General features: G+C 45.1%; 1 protein-coding gene across 7 annotated transcripts in view; it reads right to left on the bottom strand.

Annotated features, from left to right (window-relative positions):
• LOC111874864 (alkylglycerol monooxygenase) overlaps positions 1-21,231 on the bottom strand; it is a 38,650-nt gene extending 17,419 nt beyond the window's left edge. The window contains exons 1-5 of one of the 7 annotated variants that reach the window (XM_023871126.2): positions 21,012-21,223; positions 15,872-16,023; positions 12,370-12,497; positions 11,182-11,333; positions 2,001-2,104 (exon numbers count right to left, since the gene is read on the bottom strand). In XM_023871126.2, the coding sequence (XP_023726894.1) occupies positions 2,001-2,104; positions 11,182-11,333; positions 12,370-12,497; positions 15,872-16,003 (516 nt within the window). In that variant the 5' untranslated portion in view covers positions 16,004-16,023; positions 21,012-21,223. Of the gene's footprint in view, positions 1-2,000; positions 2,105-3,051; positions 4,406-11,181; positions 11,334-12,369; positions 12,498-15,871; positions 16,024-16,836; positions 17,298-17,337; positions 17,413-21,011 lie in introns of those variants that run through there. The other 6 variants (XM_023871351.1, XM_023871438.2, XM_023871603.2 and 3 more) reach the window with 6 other exon arrangements.
• Positions 21,232-21,514: the final 283 nt, after the last annotated feature.

The raw sequence follows: 21,514 nt of genomic DNA, 5'->3' as shown, positions 1-21,514 counted from the left end.
TACAGACAGACACAGACATGCGACTTAAAGGGCACAACAATTTACATGCTAATGGGGAAATATTTGGAGGAAGATATCTTTTTTTGGACAAAATTTATGAAACAGGTTTAGGCAGTGTGAATTGGATAGTACTCATCTAGAATCTAATCTTGAGGTTGGCCTTTGTGTTAGTGTTACTGAAGTTTTAGGTCATAATAATTGAATCGTTGTGCCTTATGAGTGGCTGATCTGTATTACCTTCATAAATACAGTATGTAAATATATTACAATAGTTTTAATGTAACATGGAGGACTTTTGTGATAACAAATAAACACATATTTATGCATTACCTCCATTATTGTGTATAGGTAAATAGTTATCTGTGGTTTTATTGCATTACCCATAGCATTTGTATCTTGCGGCTGGTTCAAATCTCAGGTGAGACACCTATCTTGAATGAGGCTTGTTATGGTTTTTCAGTACTTAGATTAAGCCTACTGGTTTCTTCTAAATTTTTTCCAATTCGTTTCTCATGTTACCATCAGTAATGTCTTGATACCGACAGCTTCCTTAAGTAACCTGGCCAATTTGCAGCCATGACAACAGTCTGCCGCCCATGCCCTGTGATTTGTGTGGGCGGTTTCCCTCATTTTCCCCACCATTTTGACCCAGTTACCTTGTTTCGTAACCTTCTATGCTCAGTGTTCTTTATCTACAGTCCTGATTTTACACGTACCTTCCTTTAGATATATGCGGTGATTTTCAGGAACGCATCCGCCGTGTATAACAAGCCATTTGTACATATACATCTACCAGATGTTGTTTAAAGATATGGACACCATTTTTGGAACGAGCCTAACAAATAGTACACAGCCACAGTACAATTGACACTTCCAGAATCAAACTGGGTACCGTAACGCGGTGTCCCAGCCCTACATTATAAAATCAAACTGATTCTAAGGTATTTTCCTATAGTGTCTACCTACGAAGGAGCACTTAGTAGCATAATTGTTACAAGCCGGAAGGTCATGGGTTGAGGTGATTGGATTTTTCAGTTTACCTAATCCTTCCAGCCGCACTATGGCCCTGGGGTCGACTCAGCTTCTAACAGAAATGAGTACCAGGAATCTTCCTGGGTGGTAAAGAGCGGCCGATAACCTCACCGCCATCTGTGAGCTGATTGTCTAGAGAAAACGTGGTAGCCTCGACGTCTCAGAACTCTATGGGCCTCCACAGACTGTTACAGAGATAACTTTATCTTCTGTCTACCAGAAGCGAAAGAGAAGGCTTCCAAACCAAACTGAAACTGAGGAGCTCTGTCTTCTGGGATAATACGCCGCATATTCCAGTGAAAGTCAAGCTGTTAGCTACCTGCTTCACGCTAGTTTCTTGCACTGCTTTTCTTTCTGCTGATTTTTTATGTCGTGCTTACATATCACTTAACAGCCATATTGGATGAGAAGAAGCGTTTTAGTATAATAGAAAACAAAAACAAATGAATATAGATCACTATTACCAACTTGAACATTTTTACATTACTAGATTCTCAACACTTTCGACCTTGAAGATGGAGGTACCATGTTCCTCCGAAACTTCGGTGAAGGCGTATGGAGGAGTGGATGTACAGATCCATATTTTCTTGACCTCGGCACTAGATGAAGGCGAGTGGTCAGCTTCATGCCCCAACCGCTTTATCCCGAAGAAGGAGGCCCTGGTACTCATTGGTACTCATTGGATATGAAGTTTCGTGGGCCCGAGAGCCTGTCTGAATGCTGTGGCGTACAGAGAAATCTCTTGCACCCGTCGGAAATCGAACCCCAGGCGTCCATCCCAAGCCTATTCGTTATACTTCCTGAGCTTGACCGACTCCCACAATGTTTGTATAAGCAATATATACATTTTAGGTTAGTGAGAGGCATAAATTCTCAAAGAAAGCATTTGGAAAATGTATACTCCAATTTGGAGCACAGTACTCTTGTTAGCTCTTCCTTGTTCTTGTTACGGGGAAGCGGGAACTTACAAAGCCGCACCAATTCTGCAGAATGGAGTGTCTCAGCCCTACCGGCAGGTTGTACTCTTCGGAGCTGTGATGCACCTGGTGCTGTGCCCATAAGATATGAACCTCTGCGAAGCAAAGAAACAGACAGTTGTTTTGAACCATTCGCGCAGGCGTAACACTCCCCACACAAGAGCAGGCCATGGGAAGAAGTGAACACGAAAACAAGACATCATACACCCCTACACCACACATAACCGGAACATCAACATCACACGCTAAACTAGAATGCACATTGGGGAGCACCACCTAAACACCTGGCAACACAAGACAAAAGGGACACGACAACACAAAGAAAAAAAATGTATACACACATGCCTTTTAACGCTTAACTTAATTTGAGTTCCAATTAGAATATTTTAATATTTAAAAAGGCAAAGTTGTCCCTGTGCCTAATAATAATAAGGATGATTGGGTTTATTAACATCTTGTGCAATCACTCCTAATCACAGTGGCTTACAACAATTCACAATAAATGGCTGCAGAGTCAGAGTTACTTTACGAGTGGCGGTTTACCGCCATTCAGTTCGTCTTGGCGACAAACCCCTTGAGACTCACGACCAGTATTTTCTCCCAACTGAACACTTGCGGTTATAGTCCTTGTGTATCATCCTCTCCGACTAGAGGATGGGTCTGTCGTTTAAAATTGCTGATGGCCCTCGCCAGTGCAGTCATTTTCGGGCCCGAGTCCCGTGGGGCTCGTGGTGACGGTATTTTACTGTCTCACATTCGAGACTTCCCTTTTCGTCGCCTCCTACGACTCGCAGGGCTGAGGTGGAGGTATTCGACACGGCCTCCACGTGGCAATCTAAGGAAATGTTTGTTGATCACTCGTATTCATGGACATTGTGGAGGACACTCGCACGCCATCTGGTGTGGAGGACACTCGCGCGCCATCTGGTGTGGAGGGCACTTGCACGCCGTCTGGAGGGATTCTACCAAACCATTTGATCTCTTTGTACCTCAGTCTCAATAAAGCGTAGTTGAAGCATGTTGTGTGTTAAGTTTCTCCTACCTTCGACAACATAAAAGTTGGTGCCGAAACCCGGGATTACAGTAGATCACGCCACGAAGCAACCTCGAGGACCCGGAACACTTTCTTACAAGACAAGACTCAGATGCCTTGAAGGAAGAGTGGATTGGAAGACTGGAGTACGCGGAACGCCGCTGCGAACATGCCATTACGCCACGAGGGGAAACGTATTTGTAACGTGAACTCTTACTGCCGTAGTAGGATCTGATCGCGCACATCTATTGTGCTGGACACGAAGGTGAGGACTGCATTCTGTTTATACGTAGAGCCGTGTTAGTTTGCCTGGTACACATTGTGAAATTACCGTTAGCCGTTAAGCGACTGCAACGCTACCCACGGCACTAGTCCTGCTCCAGCTGTTCAGTCGGTAATACAGAGTGCGACCTTCGATGGCAGAGCCATCTGCAGACAAGCTTCACAACTTGAAGCGCAAACGCACCAGAGAAAGGGCGAACGTAACTCGCTTTGTCTCGGAGATAAATGGGTATACAGAGACAACTCCAGCGGACGATTATCAGTACTCACAAGGCAGACTTCAGGAGACATTGAACAAACTTGTTGTATTAGACGAGGCGATACATGATTTGCTATCAGACAGCGATTTCCCGACGGATGTTGAAAAATGTGAGGAATATATTGACTCGGCCAAGCGTGCTATACATCGCGCCGCGAAGGGGCTGGACGAGAGGCTAGCCGCTTCAACGTCCGCTCTCAGTGTGACACCCTCGGTTCCCGTAGTCGCTGCTCCGAGTTTTGTTAGATTGCCCACGATGAAACTAGAGCCCTTCGCCGGGAATGTAGAAGCATGGTCTCGATTTTGGGAGCAGTTCCAATCGTCCGTCGACCAGAACCCGTCAGTGTCTCAGACTGAAAAGCACGTGTTTTTGAGAGGATATTTAGAGGGAGAACCTAAGCGTCTCGTGGATGGCATTCCTGTAATTGCGGACACCTACGAGCAGACCAAGAAAATCCTTCGGTCTAAATATGGAGACAAGAACCGGATCATTCAGGCTCATCTGGATTACTTAGAGAACCTTAGTCCAGCCCTTCACGATGACCCGGAATCCCTGAATACGACGTATGTTGAATGTAACAGGCGGATCCAGGCGCTAATAGCATTGGGTGAGGACGTCGATGCCTACGGTCGGGTGCTTGCCCCGAAAATTCTGCGAGCCTTCCCCGACGCCCTCTGCCGCCGCTGGCTTATCCATTCCAAAAGGACAAATACGGCGGAAGGCAACCTCTCCGCGCTGATGACGTTCTTGAACGAAGAAGTAGACGGGGCTCTGATTGCGAGCAAGATTCATGGGGAGGTGCCGTCTCACTCGGACTTTACGCCTACCGCAGTGACTCTCCATGTCCATTCGAAGCAGAAGAGGACTGAGCGAAGGAAGAAGAGACCTGCTGAACCCTTCTGTCTTCTGCGAAGGTCGTAATCATTGGGCCCAGGACTGTACGGTCGTCCCGGATGTGAATAGCCGCATCCAGAAACTGAAAGCTACCAACCGCTGCTTTCTTTGCCTCAACCGCGGCCACAACTCAAGGGCATGCAATAAGAGGGGAGGAGTGCATTGCTCCAACTGCAGGGGCGGCCATCACAGATCCATCTGTCAAACCAACCGGGATCCGATGCTCCCCACTTCGCAAACGCCGGAGACATCCGTAAACAGGATAGACGTTTCGTCCCTCAACTTCACGTACCTGCAGACGGCACGGGTATGGATTACTGGACCGACGGGGAGGAGCAAGCTTACCCGGTGCGTACTCGACGGAGGTAGTCAGTCGAGTTTTGTGAATAAATCCCTAATAGATGAACTACTGCTAGAGGTGATCGACAATAAGACCTTGTCAGTAAGTTCCTTTGAGACCGAGTCTCCCTCCTCCAGCTCACGCAGACTGGTCCAGATGAACATAAAGGGTATCTGGACGAATTTCAGCATCCCTGTCTTTGCACTTGAGAGCGATCACTCCTTCTCTCCTCTTCCAAGGGTCCCCCATGACATCCAGACTCTCGGGAACATTCGTAAACTGCAACTGGCGGACCCCAAGGACAATAGCGCTGATTTTCCTATCGAACTTCTGATTGGCGGCGATCAATACTGGAGGATTGTTAAAAATACTGGACCTGTAAGGCTGTCGCCATCCCTAGTACTACTACCGTCGCGATTTGGATGGATACTCAGCGGAAGCCGCTCCGGCATCACTGTGGATTTCACGACTGTGAACTACATAAATTTGGGTCAAGCAGCCTCTCCCCAAGACGATGACCTTCGCCGTTTTTGGGATTTAGAAACGATAGGGATCTCCTTGGAACAACCTCAAACCATGAGCGAAAGGGATTCTTTACTTTTGTCCCAGTTTCACGCTTCCCACCGTCTTCAGAATGGACGACGAGTGGTATCACTTCCGAGAAAAGAACACGTCTCCCTATCCAGCAACTATCATCACGCTAAGAAACGGTTCCACTCACTAGAAAGGAGACTTGAAAGGGACGAAACGCTACGCAAGGTCTACCACGATCAGATGTTCAACTACATCAGGCAAGAGCATGTAGAGATTGCACCGCCTACAGACGGGACACAGGATACTTACTACCTGCCCCACCATTTAGTGAAGAAAGACAAACGTGGTCATTTGAAATGGCGCATCGTCTTCGATGGAGCAGCACATGAGAGGGATGCACCCTCTCTCAACGACGCTCTGGAAATGGGACCAAACCTGCTTCCGGAGCTCCTCTCCTTGATGTTAAGATTCCGACAGCATCCCCTGGCGATTATAGGAGACATACGCCAAGCCTTTCTGCAGCTAACCCTGCATCACAAGGATAGAAACTTGACGCGGTTCCTGTGGTATCACTGCCTCAAGCACGAGGATGGGAGCTACACCCTGACGGACGAGGTTGTATCGTATCGCTTCACGAGATTGCCATTTGGACTCACTTGCAGCCCATTTCTCCTTTCCGCTACACTACGGGAGCTAGCCACCATTCATGAGGGGGAATTTCCTCAGGCAGCTGCTCTCATCAACGATCATATGTTCATGGATGACTTTGTTGCCGCTGTTGGAAATGATAATGATGTAATCTCGCTCTACTACCAGCTCGTGCGCCTTATGAAGAAAGTACAGATGCCCATGGCAAGGTGGGCAACTAATTCACAGCAGCTAAAGGACATTTGGACGGCCGAAGGCCGAGACATCAAACAACAGGCTCAAGTTCTGGGCATTGACTGGAACACCGAACTCGATACCTTCAACTTTGATCATCGGGACGTCACAGATAAAGTAGCGGCCGGTCCAACTACCAAGAGATGCCTCCTACGGGCCGCTGCCACGTTCTACGACCCCCTTGGACTGGCTTCACCAACATCAGTAGTGGCGAAGATTTTATTTCAGGATACGTGGTGCCGTGGGATTGGCTGGGACGAACTCCTGCCACACGATCTCGGAGTACGATGGCGCCACTGGATCTCTACTCTTACTTCTCTGTCTCGTTTCAACATTCCCCGCTGTGTTCACATTATGCATAGCAAGGGGTCACAAGTTCATGTATTCTGCGATGCCTCCGAGCGAGCTTATGGCGCTGCGCTCTACGTTCGGAACCCAATGGACCACGATGCTACGGTACAACTAATGTGCAGCAAAAATCGACTCGCTCCTCTCAAAAGGGTCACCCTTCCACGCTTGGAGCTCCTTGCCGCTCTTTTAGGTGCCAGGCTCCTCCGCTACTTCAGCCGGGCAACAGACTACCCGATTACGGATGCTACCTTATGGAGCGATTCTCTGGTTACGTTGGGATGGATACGAGGAGACCCCAATAAATGGAAAACCTTCGTTTGTAACAGAGTGACCGAGATTCAAACTTCCACTGCCCCTAGCCAGTGGCGACATTGCCCAGGAGGGACCAACCCAGCTGACTGCCTATCCCGAGGACTACCTGCTGACAAACTTGCCTCCTTTTCCTTATGGTGGAATGGTCCTATTTGGCTTGCACAGCCTCCAAACTGCTGGCCTAATGATACTAACGTCCTAGACCCCACCCTACCGGAGGCCAAGAAAGCTGTGAACCAAGTTCTGACCGTCTCCTTGTTCGAGCCACTGCTTCAAATTTCTAGATTCAGTTCCCTTTGGAAGGTGTTACACATCACCGCCCTCGTTATTAGGTTTGTTCACATGTTAAAGAGGAACGAACGACCACCAGCAGGCCTGACGGCGTCGGAAATACACAAGGCGCGTATGTACTGGATCCGAGCAGTCCAATCGGAATGTTTTCCCGAGGAAGTAAGTCGTCTAAAGAGAGGCGAACTTGTGCAACGCACATCGAGGATTGCTTGTTTCAACCCTTACATGGAAGATGGATTGATTCGTTTAGGTGGAAGATTGCAGTTCTCCAGACTTACGCCAGATGAAAAACATCCCGTTATACTCGACGGCTCTCACCACTTCACGAAACTATTGATCATGCAGACCCATGTTAACCTTCATCATCTCGGAGTACATATTGTTCTGACGGAGCTCAGACAACAGTTCTGGATACTGAGAGCCCGCCAAGCCATAAGGAAAGTGCTCCATGACTGCATGCCCTGCAAAATAGCTCACAACCGACACGCAGATGCGTTAGAAGCACCACTTCCTGCGGACAGGGTTCAACCCTCCAAACCCTTTTCAAATATAGGAATCGACTTCGCCGGACCCTTATACATTAAGTCCGGTGGAACCACTAAGAAAGCATACATTCTTCTAATCACTTGCTCTTCCACGAGGGCACTGCACCTTGAGCTTACGACGGACCTCTCCACGGACCGATTCCTGATGGCCCTACAACGGTTTGTTGGAAGAAGAGGGCTACCCCACACCATTTACTCAGATAATGCTCAGACCTTTCATGCAGCCAACAAGGAACTAAAGGAATTCGGTTCCGTGTTGTTAGATCCCCGCACGCACCAATATCTCGCTCACCACAATGTCACTTGGAAGTTTATCCCCCCAAGGGCGGCTTGGTGGGGAGGGTGGTGGGAGAGGATGGTGGGATCCGTTAAACGCTGTCTACGGAAGACTTTAGGGAAGCTGCAGACCGACGAAGAGCAGACGAATACCCTACTTGTCAGTATTGAAGCCGCCCTCAATTCGAGACCGCTCACAAAGGCGGATGACCAGAACACCTTGACGCCAGCTCACTTCCTGACTGGAGAAAGACTGACCACGATACCCTCCGGACAAGCAGCAGCAGCAACTTCTAGTCTGAGCAAGCTGTATAGGCTGAGGCAAAAGATTGCAGACGACTTCTGGAGACGTTGGACCAAGGATTACCTCCTAGAACTAAGATCCTTCCATACACGCCGGAATCCACGTAAATCAGCTGAGCTCAAGATTGGAGATGTTGTACTCCTGCAGGAGGACCACATTCGACGCCACATGTGGAAGTTGGCTCGAGTGGAAGGACTTCGACCTGGCAGAGATGGCGTGGCGCGGACCGTGCTCCTGAGGACGACCCACGGCTCGCAGATTGCCAGACCCATTCAGCTGGTTATCCCTCTGGAGATCGGGATAGACCAGGGTGGGGAGGATGTGGAGGACACTCGCACGCCATCTGGTGTGGAGGACACTCGCGCGCCATCTGGTGTGGAGGGCACTTGCACGCCGTCTGGAGGGATTCTACCAAACCATTTGATCTCTTTGTACGCCAGTCTCAGTCTCAAATAAAGCGTAGTTGAAGCATGTTGTGTGTTAAGTTTCTCCTACCTTCGACAACAGACATGTCGTTCCGTAACGACTTAGTTTCCAAGAATCCATCTCTATGGAAACGTGTTTGCTAGCTCGTTTCCTAGCTATGGGTCTACATGTCATAATATGTTTGTTTTTTTTCCAAAAGATTGTTTCAAGTGTGCAGACATTCTATCTGTCTGTCTGTCTGTCTATGGCTTTACAGCCCTTTGTTGGGCCTTGGCCGCTTTTCAGTATCTTGATCCTATACGCAGTTGGTAGGACTCCTTGTACAAGGGATCAGCCGGTCGCAAGTTCTCTACCTATCACACTCCGTGACCTGTAGTCCGCAAGCGACATATACCGACCGAGCGACCGCCGCTTGTCGGCGAAGTTAGTGTCAACTTTAGCGGATAGGGGGTATCACGTGGTCAGCGCAACGGATCCCCACGGCCGTTAATCTCGGTTTTCTAGACCGGAGCCACTATTTCATTGAAATATCTCCTCAGTTATCCTCACGAGGCTGAGTGGACCCCGTTCCAGACCAACTACTCAGAAAATTTGGTAGCGCCGGGAATCGAACTAGGGACCTCTGGATCTGTAGCCAGAAACTCAGACCACTAGACCACAGAAGCGGTCAAGGCCTCTACCTATACACAGAATAAACGCACACAAACATCCATGCCTCGAGTGAGATTCGAACACACGACCCCACTGTTCGAGCGGGCGAGTGTCCATGCTTTAGACCTGGCATGTCCAAAGCGTCAATCGCGGGACGATTTTTGGTCGTTCTCATAGGCCAATAAGGAAATTATATGTGAAAAGCATGTAAATTCACTTGTAATATAATATGATTATATTCAGATTTTGAAGGGAAAATACGTATTAAAGTAGTCTGTACTTTCAATGTATGTTGCTTTTACAACAAACATCATGTTTTGTGTTATTTTTACCAATATTTTTGCTTAAAGCGAGGTACGGGGATAGGAGGGGGTGGTAGATCACTGGCAGTTTTGACACTAAGAAGTCGATCACAATCTGTTTGAAGTTGGACATGCCTGCTTTAGACGGCGTGGTCACTGTGTTAGGCCCAGACTTATTAGCCAGTGTAACTAAGCAACGAATTCATCAGTAAAACAGCTGTTTCTTTTCTGTGTGTGCATGTTCTTAAATGTGCCAATTGATGCTATGGTTTCATAAGTGAACAAGCAGATTTGTTATGGACGAGTATGTGAAACCTTTCGACACACCGTGTTCACACTTTGACTTGCGTAATCACGGTCACGGTCTAAGGCATGTACTGTCTTCGCTCGCTTGGAAACCGGGATCGTGGGTTCGAATCCCACTCAAGGCATTGATGTTTAGTTTGTGTGTGTGCGTTTTTCTGTGTTTGTTTACAGGTAGAGGCCTTGTGACGAGCTGATCACCCTCCCAAGGAGTCCTACCGAATGTGTAAGATCCAGAAAAACAGAAGTGAATGGAGAAGTTCATGGAGGCCTAGGCCTGCTAGGGCTGTAGTGCCAAAGGGAAAAAAATCAACGTTGTAAATCTTTGTTATGAAGAACGCGACAGGACTTTCTACCCTGTCTGCCATTTGAGCTACTGCACTCCGGGTGTTTGTTCTGTCATTCTTAGCGCCTCACAATGAAGTACACGTATTCCATTTACTTCATAGGACTTCAAGTTTTGTTAAACTGGGACATGTAAACCGTGTCTTCACTCCACATCTTCAAGTGCATTTGCATTTTTGCATTAAATTAATTTATCAGCTTGGCGTATATTTCAGAATCTCCACGCTTCTGGTTTCCACGCTACTCACAGTTGCTATACATTTTGAAAGGAACCGGGATAGCTCAGTCGGTATAGCGACGGGCTAGGAGCTAGACGTCCGGGGTTGGATTCCCGACAAGGGCAAGATATTTTTCTCTATTCCAAGGTGTCCAGACCGGCTCTGGGGCCCATCCAGCCTTTTATCCAACACATACCGGGGTCCATTTTCCGGGGATAAAGTAGCCGAGGCCTTAAGCTGACCACTCACCTCCATCTAGTGCTGATGTCAAGATGGTGGAGCGATACCTCCGCCCCCCATGCGTCTTCATGCCGTAGTGCTTAATTATATAAGCACAGAAACAACTTTACCTTTATACAGAGTGATTCTAAATTATTGTCGGGATTTCCGTGGCCTATAATTTTCAAACAGGAAACAACAGAATAAAACTACTTAAGGAATATGAATGTGTAAGTCAAAAAGTTTTATTATTCTCAGCAACTACGTTTCTAAATGAAACTTTCTGAGTTACACTTTCATATTCCTTAAGCAGCTTTACTTTATATTTCCGGTTTGAAAATTATAGAGCACGGAAATACCGACAGTACTTTAGAAACACCCTGTATATTTTCAAGGAAACGTACCGTGACATGCCCGATGTAGCCAGTAGTAACAAAAGTCTACCCCTAAGACAGCCAAATACCACGTCCATGCGGAGTCCCAGGGCAGCTCTACGAGACAGAAGTGTTCGTGAACATAAATGTAGACCCAGTTCTCTGCTCCCCGGAACACCAGTCTGTAGACATATTGACGGTCGATCAGCCAGTGCACACTGTTGTGAATGCTCATCCACTGTTATAAATTCAAAACGCGGGCCTCAAAATGTACTGTCATAAGATTCAAAAGATTTCCTGTTAAATATTGTGACGTATAGACCCATTGCTAGGCAACGACTCGGTAAACACATTCCCGCCGGAGCCAACGCGCGCAACAGTAGGACGTCTATTGCTAGGCAAAGGATCAGTAAACACGCCTAAAACAATACGGGACAATGGAAGACGGTGTTTTCCGTTGGGTTTGGCTCCGAGGCTATAAAACAAGAAGTTCCGAAGGAATTGGGAGTTGTGGTCAAGAAATGGGTCGAGTTCTGGAGGTGGCAGTCTTAAGGCAATTGAGAAGAAATGACAAGAAAAGAATTCGATAGTGCAAAGTAGACTTCATGTGTGATTTGAAGTGACAGTGAGACTGTCATAAATCCGTTGCCAAGATACGACTAGTGAAGACTGAGAACCTTATTGCGTGTGTAACAGTGAACTGTGAAGTGTGTTGATTAACGATAGCGCTGTAATTGCCGGTAGTTCGGAGTGGTGTTTATATGGTGTCAATAAATCCCAACATCCAATCCAGAACCCGTCTTATAAGTCACACGCAACCCTCCTCCATACACGTGACAATATGAATAAAAAAACTCTTTACCTTTCATAGCTGACTGCAAGGGGTGCTTAATTATGAATAATGAATAAGGTAAAGTTGTCGTTTTGCTTAATTTATTAAACACCACGCCATGAAGACATATGAGGGAGTGGAAGAATAGCTACTTCATTCTTGAATTCGGCACTAGCAGGAGGATAATTCACAAACTGCTGTATGCAAAGAAACTCCACTTGGCATGGTCGTTTTTCATAAATGTATTTGAAAGGTTTGTGCCTAACGGTCATACGGTTGGTTAAATTGCTGATGGCCTCGCCAGCAGAGTATATCTTGGTTCCGGGGCCCTTGAACATGTTCATTTTAAGATTTTCGCGTGTTTTAAAATGGGGACTGGTACATACCTGCCACATTCCGTTATTAAGCCGTGTGACAGTGACGTTACGCCATCGTTCAGACGTATTGTTGGCTTTCCCTCCAGCCGCAGAATGAGGTTCTCCAGTGCCAAGAAAGCCACAAAATAAAGCCAAGCCTGTCACAGGAAAAATAATTGAAGTGTAATATAGCACGCTGATAAAAAAAGTAAATATTCGAGGTTAAAATGTTATTACATGTCTCATTTATATAAAGGTAAACATGAAGTCCCTGTGCTTAATTAATTAAACACCACGCCATGAAGACGTATGGGTAGTGGAGATATAGCTCCACAAATCTTAACCTGGACATAACATGGAGGTGAGATGTCAGCTTGTTGCCCTAACCGCTTTACCTCCGGTTCACATTGTATAGGAGGCTGTGTGGGACGTTGTGGAACGCAGAAAAAAACTTATTCCTGCCAGGAATCGAACCTGCGCCGTTGAGACCATAACCCGTCGCTGTAACGACTGAGCTGTCCCGGCTCTTATGCCTCATTGGTATTGGGGTTAAAATCGGCCAGGGGCATGGGCTTCGACATGGAAGGAAAACCTTTGAATTTTGGAAAAAAGAAAATGAAAAAAAAACTACTTATGTTAAAACTACCTTTAAATGTTGTGACATTTATGCTTCAGTTCAGAGACCCACAACTGTAGTGAGATCCGTGAACGTATTCTTAACTGACTTTTCTTAATTGCTAGTGGTGTGGGACTAAGTCCCTTGTACTGCGACCACTTCTGGCCTATTGTACCAGCCTCAGACGATAGGTGAAGGTGATTGTGGAGCAATTGGTGGAATGAAGATTGGCAGGGTAACCCGAAGTACTCGGAGAAAACCTGCCCCAGCGCTACTTTGTCCACCACAAATCCCACTTGACCAGACCCGGGATCGAACCCGCCGCGATGGGAAGCCAGCGACTAACCGCTTGAGCTATAAATGTAAGTTTGTAAGCACATTTTTGGGCTGTTCCCTCTTCGTAAAATATCCTGGTCGCACCCATATTTGTTGGGGGGGGGCGTTTATTCGTAGATTTTATCAGGTCCGTTCCTGTAGGGGAGGGCGAGTATGGCGTCTGAAACACTAGTCACTGTCTGAATCTCAGCCTGAACATCGACCATCTTGACTGATATATTTCGTGGTATTCCTCAGCCCTTTCACTCGAATGCCGGGATAATAACTTAATTAGGTTGCTGCCCCTTCCTGCCACATCATTTCCAATTCATTATCTGCTGTGATCCAGTCACTGAACCCAACAGAGGCTTGAGTTATCAGCTGACTCCTCTCTCGTCTTCACGACTTCCCGCTCTTTGTACAGTAACATGTTAAGCAAATGGAAACACGCAGGAAATTATTCACCCTTCACTACAATAAGAATGTAGATTCGTACATTAACTCGGTTTTTATTATCATTATTTATTTTAATTGCAAATGGTTTTTTAGTCGGTGTCAGTGGTGCTACAATGAGACACAACACAAATAACGCACATCATACTCAAACAAAACACAGCACGCAAAACTACACAAACAATAAAGGACACACTACACACAATGCATACAATGCAAATACAATTACAACTACTTACTTACTTACTTTGGTACAGTAGGCCAGAAGTGGCCGCAGTACAATGGACTTAGTCCCACCCCACTAGCAATACTTACTTACTTACTCATGGAGCTGAGACCTTCTGGAGGAACCGCCAATTCTGCAGCTACTCAAGAATTTCCCAGCATAATGGAACCCGAAGGTTCATTGCCACGTTCACAAGAGCCCTCCACTGGTCCATATCCTGAGCCAGATCAATCCAATTCATCCCATCCTATCTCTCTAAGATCCATTTTAATGTTGTCCACCCACCTATGCCTTGGTCTTCCCAGTGGTCTATTTCATTCTGGCTTTCACACCAATATCCAATATGAATTCCTCGTCTCCCCCATTCGTGCTACATTCCCTGCCCATTTCATCCTCCTTGACTAGATCATTCTAATTATACTTGGAGAAGAGTACAAGTTATGAAGCTCCTCATTATGCAGTTTTCTCCAGCCTCCTCTCACTTCATCCCTCTTCTGTCCAAATATTCTCCTCAACACGCTGTTCTCAAACACCCTCAGTCTATGTTCCTCCCTTAATGTCAGAGACCAAGTTTCACACCCATACAGAACCACAGGCAAAGTTATAGTTTTGTATGTTCTAATTTTTATGTTTTTGGGCAGCAGACGAGAAGACAAAAGGTTCTGGACTGAATGGTAGCAGGAATTACACGAGTTCAGTCCCCTCTTAATTTCCTCGGCAACAGGACAGCAAATAACTTTACAGCCTGTCTGCAGCTACAATAAGTTTTAAAGTATATCACGAAATATTTCACCGGTTGTGGGTAGCACCTGTACATTTTGCTGACTCGCAACAGCTGTTCTTCAATGTAACTGTACTTTATACAGACTTGGTGACACTCGTCATTACAGTTGATCTTGACCTACCTCCTGGGCGTGTCGCGACCCACAAGTTCCAAAAAACAGGGCTTATGAAAAGTTATGGAGATTAGTGGAGGCCTCATTGTAGGACGAAGCCTCAGGCGGAAACATCAATGAAAGTTAATCTACGCTACTCAAGTGTCACGCCTTTATGACATGTCACAGATATCAGTTGCGTGCTTGCCATTCATGGCACATCACAATTTGTCTGTGCTTCATTTCTACAAGTAACCCAGTCACATGCCTGACCTCCTCACCACGGATATGGGAAACACGGCTTCCTCTATTGTTGCGTTTTGGACCGTGTTTACAGAGCTGTTGCTTGGCAACGCGTTCATCAAATCCGTTACAGCATCAACATGCCCGTTGTCTGAACTTCTGAGGTGGAAGCGGTACTAACGTCAATTAATAGGGCCCTGAAAGTGCAAGTTGATGAAGATCATCGAAAATATGCAGTTTCAGTAGTGATACGGTATTTTACCGTCTTGCGTAACATAAAACAATTTGTTGGCCGGTAGAAATACAGGGTCTATATTTAGCATTGCTTTTCAGCAACAGTAATCAATGAATTATTATGGCTAGAAGCGTGAAACTTTTGATGTGTATTGTTCATATACATAGCAACAAATTTTGTGAACAGTTTTCTCTTACGTAAACAAACAGGTTTACCTATTTGGCGACTGCGCTTAACTTAGAGGCTATATCTGGGTAAATATAGTAGGAATAAGAGGGCATGCTCCTAGGACACTGACATCGATGCGTAGAGCTCGATTACAATGTGATGGTACATGCGCAGAAGAGAATTTTCGTGTACTGATGGAACGGACGAGTCCATGTTCTCTTACAGCAGATATGAGGGGTAGACAATTTTGTTCGCTGCTGGCAGCTGGTTACTGCGTTGGCGTAGCTCGTAAAGGGCTTACCCACGCCACTATCTTGTTTCCCCTCAATTTCACCTCATTTGCGCAGGTTTGTACCACACATAGTAATCGAGCTATACTAAGAAGCCTAACTGCCACTTACCTGTTGTGATATGTCGGACTGTTGTTCTGGTTCCTGGTCTCCGATCTCTCGATTTCCGGTGTAAAACATTTGCTCAATTCTTCTTTTCACGTCAGCAATGACACCGCTATTTAGCGTTTCGTTTTGATCCATCGCGAACGTCAGATCCTTTCCTGCACACATGCAATCGAAACGTGATATTTTGTTTTTGTATTTTACTAATTTTTAATACTGAAATAGAAACATACTATCATCTTTGTATCATGGAAAGCACCATCTTGGGAACCTACTGCCTCCATCTTGAATTTCGCAGCTTTCTACTTGCTGCTTGAATCTGAATGCTTGTTCGGTTTGCGGCTCTGTCCTGAAGATGAAGACGGTACGTTCCTCCGAAACGGCGTCATGCTTCTACCGCGATACATCGCATGGGAACCTGAAACCCTGCTTTGTAAAAAGGTGAAATGTAAAGTTATCTCTGTAAGAAATCAATTAAACACTACTTCATAAAGACATATGGGGGAGTGGAGGTATAGCTCCATCATTCTTGCCTTCGGCGCTAGATGGAGGTGAGTGGTCAGCTTCCCGCGGAGGTCACTTTACGACCAGAAGAGCACCCCCGGCACCCGGCTGGACGTTATGGAGAAAAGTCTCTTGCCCCTGCCGGGGTTGGAACCCCGACTGTCCAGTGCCTAACACGTCGGATTAAAAGCTGATAGTATTTAGCTGCTCACCAGGAAACCCATCAGCATTTTGTGATAAAATATAGGCCGAGTTCCATAGATAATTGCACAGTAATTGAAATAAAATATATTTACAGTTATGGAGTCGAAATTAGTCAATGTATCTAACCCAAAAAGAAAAGTTCACTTCTGTGGTTTTCAGTATGAATAGAACTTTGTTAGTGCCTTCCTTGCACTGATTTTCAACAAACTTAAGTCACTCTTGCGCCGACACAATCGATGCTCGTCTACTTATATTTTACATACCTTTCTTATTTCCTACGTGTAATTGTAGTTTCTCGGAACTCACTAGTATACTATTAACACTAACAACGTCTTGTTGCACTTGGCTACAGACAGTGCATTCTGTATGTTTCAAATTTCACTCCTACAAGCCTCGTCAAATTTATATAACTTAACATATTCCAGTAATGGCCGTACTATTATGTTTTGTACTGTAAAATGTATTCAGTTTCATATTTGTTTTGGAGAACAATTCGCATGTGCCACTATCATAAAATTCGTTATCTGAACGCTAATTCCTGACCCAGTTCAATAAAAGCGCTCAAAGTCCAAGAACAATGACACGTTACGAGCACAGGCAGTACAGTCATTTGTCTTTTATAGCCTCTGCTGGGACCTCGCCACACGAGACCTCTTCATAATTGTCAGCTTTCCAAGTCTACAACATTTACACACCAAAGGAACACGATATTTCAAATCTAACACGCTATACAATGAACAGTGTAACAAAAAACAGGCGTGTACCTAATGTAGCAGAGAGAAGAACACAGCAATTTTCTTTGTCAATCGACGTTGTGAATTATCATCATATTACAAGAGGAGCAACACACTTCGCTATCAAGCTGAGTGCCCTTGGCCGCTGTAGCGCTGCTGTTTCATTGATGGGCACTTGGTAACAACTGCAGAGAGACGGAAGGTCCGCGTAATCAGACAGCGAAAATAATTTAAATATATTGTAATAATTATTTCAACCAGAAACCCAGATCCATTTTTAACAGACTTTTAAACTTATACGTCTTACGTGCCTATGAACTATTCAATACAAAGTAGAAAACTTCTACAGTCAGAATGTTTGCCTGATGATGGCTGAAACATTTCATGTCATCGACTAGGTTATGGTATAACCAACAAGCTACGAAACTGTTGCATTTACAAAACTGAATTACAGGCCAACCTCTTTTTATTGCGCTTTGCAGATATTACGTTTATTACAAATTGAAGTTTTGTGGAAACCCTGCGTCTAGCAAGTCTATCGGCGCCATTTTTCCAACAGCATGTGCTCGCTTGTGTCTCTGTGTCATATGTTGGTAATTTTCGCAATATTTGAAACTATCTTAAGAAATTGCCACAGACATCCCCAACTTTCGGCAACCGCCACCCTGATCAGTCAGCAGCCATCAACATCGAGTCAAGACCCTCCATCAGCATAAAGATTACCACTCGCTGAAAGCTGAGATGATTGTTAGCATTTTTGCCAATAAAATGTTTTTTTTTAATTAAGGTATTTACATTGTTTCTTAGACATAATGCTAATGCACAATTAATAGACTGCAGCATAACGTAAACATAACTTTTACATGCACCGGGAAATAAAAAAATTCGTGTGACTCGCTTTATTGCTGTGATCTGGAACCGAACTTGCAATATCTCGAAGCATGCTTGTATACGTATATATCATATTGAAATATCTTTCCTAAAACTGCTCTACTTTTATTTGGTACCTCCCTCGGACCCCGAAAATAGGTGCGTTCTCAGGCCGTTTATCAGCCTAGCCTGTCAGCAGTGCCACTGTCGTGTGCGCATGCTCAGATACGCCGCCACCGCTACAATACAGGAAAGAACACCGTATTACAGCGAGCAGCAGAGCCCTAAAGCATAACAACCTGTACACCTGAAGATGGCCGGTTAGGTCGAAACATGTAGTGTCCATTAAAGGAATACGAAGAGAGAATAGTGAACGACGTTGCACATAGACGACACAGAAGCTCCAAAAAGTCAAATTATATTCAATTAATATAGGAAGGAAAAGCACAGACGTCTGAGATCATGGCGCTGATGTACCTGAGAGTTCAGAATTAGCAGGAGGATATAAGNTCCATCGTGAAAGCAAATACATTTCTCAGAATTACACTAACATATCATCATTTAGTCGCTGGCTTTCCACCGCGGGGGCCCGGGTTCGATCCCGGGTCTGATCAAGTAGGATTTATGGTGGACAAAGTTGCGCTGGGGCAGGTTTTCTCCGAGTACTTCGGTTTCCCCGGCCAATCTTCATTCCACCAATTGCTCCACAATCATCCTCACCTATCATCTGGGACTGGTACAATAGGCCAGAAACGGCCGCAGTACAAGGGACTTAGTCCCACCCCACTAGTAATAAAAAAAATATCACCAAATATTATCAGGGCGATCAAATCAAGGACTATTTGAGGGGCGGGCGATGGCGTATGCGTGTAATAGATGAGGAAGGCGCACACAAGTGTAATCAGCTTGAAGAGAAGAGATCATTGGTAAGAACCACGTATATATGGCAGGAAGTTCTGGGTCAGTCCGTCGGTCGAGTAAATTGCTACCGGGACTCGTCAGCAGAGTCATTCTTGGTTCTGAGTCCCGCGGGGCACGTGACCACATTTTACTATCTCACGACTCTGGGAGTCATATAACTCTTTCCAAAAGTTCTGGGAAGAACAAATCGCCTGCTTTATTTTGATATGACAAGGACAGCATATAAAACGAATAAATTAAGGGGACACACAGACATACGATCTAGTAAGTCTCCTAACAAAAATTAAGGGGACGGAGATACACAGACAGCAAGGTGATCTCATAAGCCTCCTTTTTTTTTTAATAAGGAAAGCGGCTAAAAATAGATGTGAAATAGTTTGGCAGGATGTGGCAGCGACTCTTTCAATTGTGAGCTTCTATGGGAAGAAACCTTTGGATTCCTTTGGATGCGATTGATGTACTGATGAGTTGAGCTACTACCAGCTTCGAAAGAAGGATTGTTCTTCACGGGGTGAGTTATTTGTGGAAACATTTGTTTATTGAATTTGATTTGTTTCATTCTGGTCCGTCACACTAACATTATTATAAAAGATAAATCAACTCCGTCCAGTGTGACTGTTGAAGTTTTTACTACTTCAATTCTTAACACCCTTACATGTTTCCGTCCCTATAGACCATTATCAGAGGGACATTGATACTCTTTGGAAACCACTATTACAATCGGTGTTCTGAATGTTAAAATATATACACATAAAATGTTTGTAATGCACAATATGTACAAAATCCAAAGTTTACACAACTACAGCGGTTGTCTTGGTATATTAAAGTTTTTTAAAACTTTTGTTATTTAGGTTAAAATTTATAAACCAAATAGGGTCGTGTCCCTTCTCCCACGTGCCACGAACAAACACAGGACGATATCAAAGAACCTCCTTCTCAAGAAAGACAGGCGGCACAAGTTCGGCTCCTGTCAAGAAAGGCGATGGGAGAAAGGACACGAACCTATTTGGTTTATTACTACTGTTACGCTATAAGACCCGCGATAAATAAATTCACTTTGTAGTCCTACACATGTTTATGCTCATGACTGTCTGATTGACCGTTAAGGTGACTAGTCATCAATATCTTTGACCGTGGAAGTAAAATAAAGTTCTTCATTCTAGGTTAGAGGCCTGGCTTTGAGGAGTTCGCGGACAGCGCTGTCAGAATCAGAGTCACGTGACGACTGACGATGAGTCTTGGAGTCGAACTGCATTTCGGGCTTACAACCAGAAGATTTAGGCTGGGGCCACACGAGCGCATGAAGTACGTCCGTTGCAACGAACGTACTTTATGATGGACGTTACTGCGTTACTAAGGACACCATACAGTTGCAGAATGCGGTGCGTAGTTTTTTGTCTGCAGTGGGGTCAGAAGAAAGCGTAGCATTCGCCTCTCGTTTATTTCTACAACGTACGTCACGACGTTCGTTATAACGGACGCATTTTGTGCGCTCGTGTGGCCCCAGCCTTAATTTACAACGCCACACATCTTATTACATTATACTGTATTTTATGTTCACAGAATACTACGTCATACCTCACACACGGTACGACAGCTCTACACCACAGCAGGACCCCACACACAATGCCAGAGACAGAGCATAAACTTAACCAGTTTTAACAAAATTAATCTATAATTGGAACTAATTTTAGCCAGGTTTTAGGACAGTGCACTAAAAAAAAGCAATGCAATGTAGGAATTACCTGATGATGACTTTAAAAGGTCGAAATATGTCTTAAAGTAGAATTTATAAAAGTAGCATCATAACACACCAAGTCAACGGGCAAAACAAGTAGGTGAACTGTCCGTGCAAATTAAATCGTTGGTCAATGCAACAGGATGTTGAAATACAATACAAGAACCACACTTACCATCCAGACGGTACCCGTTTACTCAGAAGCCTGTATATGCGTGTACTGTACTCGAATATAAGATAGTCCCTGGCATTTAAGTTTTTTAGGTTGTTCCTTATCTTACTTCGTGTGTGCTATAACGGCTGCATAGTTACTTGCTCAATGTCACGGTATTCAGACAACAAGAACAAAGCAGCGATACACAATACAGTGCCGTGGAATGTCATGCGAGGATTCGCTCCCAAAAACCTTGCATAATTCAAGACAAGTTTCGAAACACATACAAGTCTCTTGCCGATTTTTTTTAGGATTCCCGTTATTTCGAATTTCAAGCATAAAGTGAGACTTTATTAATACTGTCACGCATTTAGTGAGTTGATTATAGGATTTACTGGACACTTCTGCAGCTCATGATTACACTTCACAAATCACTATCACACAGACTTGTGTTCTCAGTCACGTTGCTCGGCAGCGGCTTCCAATGGCGGACGTTCCTCTGCTTGTGGGCTGAAGCCTTTGCA

Source organism: Cryptotermes secundus, unplaced genomic scaffold (genome assembly GCF_002891405.2).
Source record: "Cryptotermes secundus unplaced genomic scaffold, Csec_1.0 scaffold133, whole genome shotgun sequence".
NCBI lineage: Eukaryota > Metazoa > Arthropoda > Insecta > Blattodea > Kalotermitidae > Cryptotermes > Cryptotermes secundus.
This window is presented reverse-complemented; position numbering and strand designations above follow the sequence as displayed.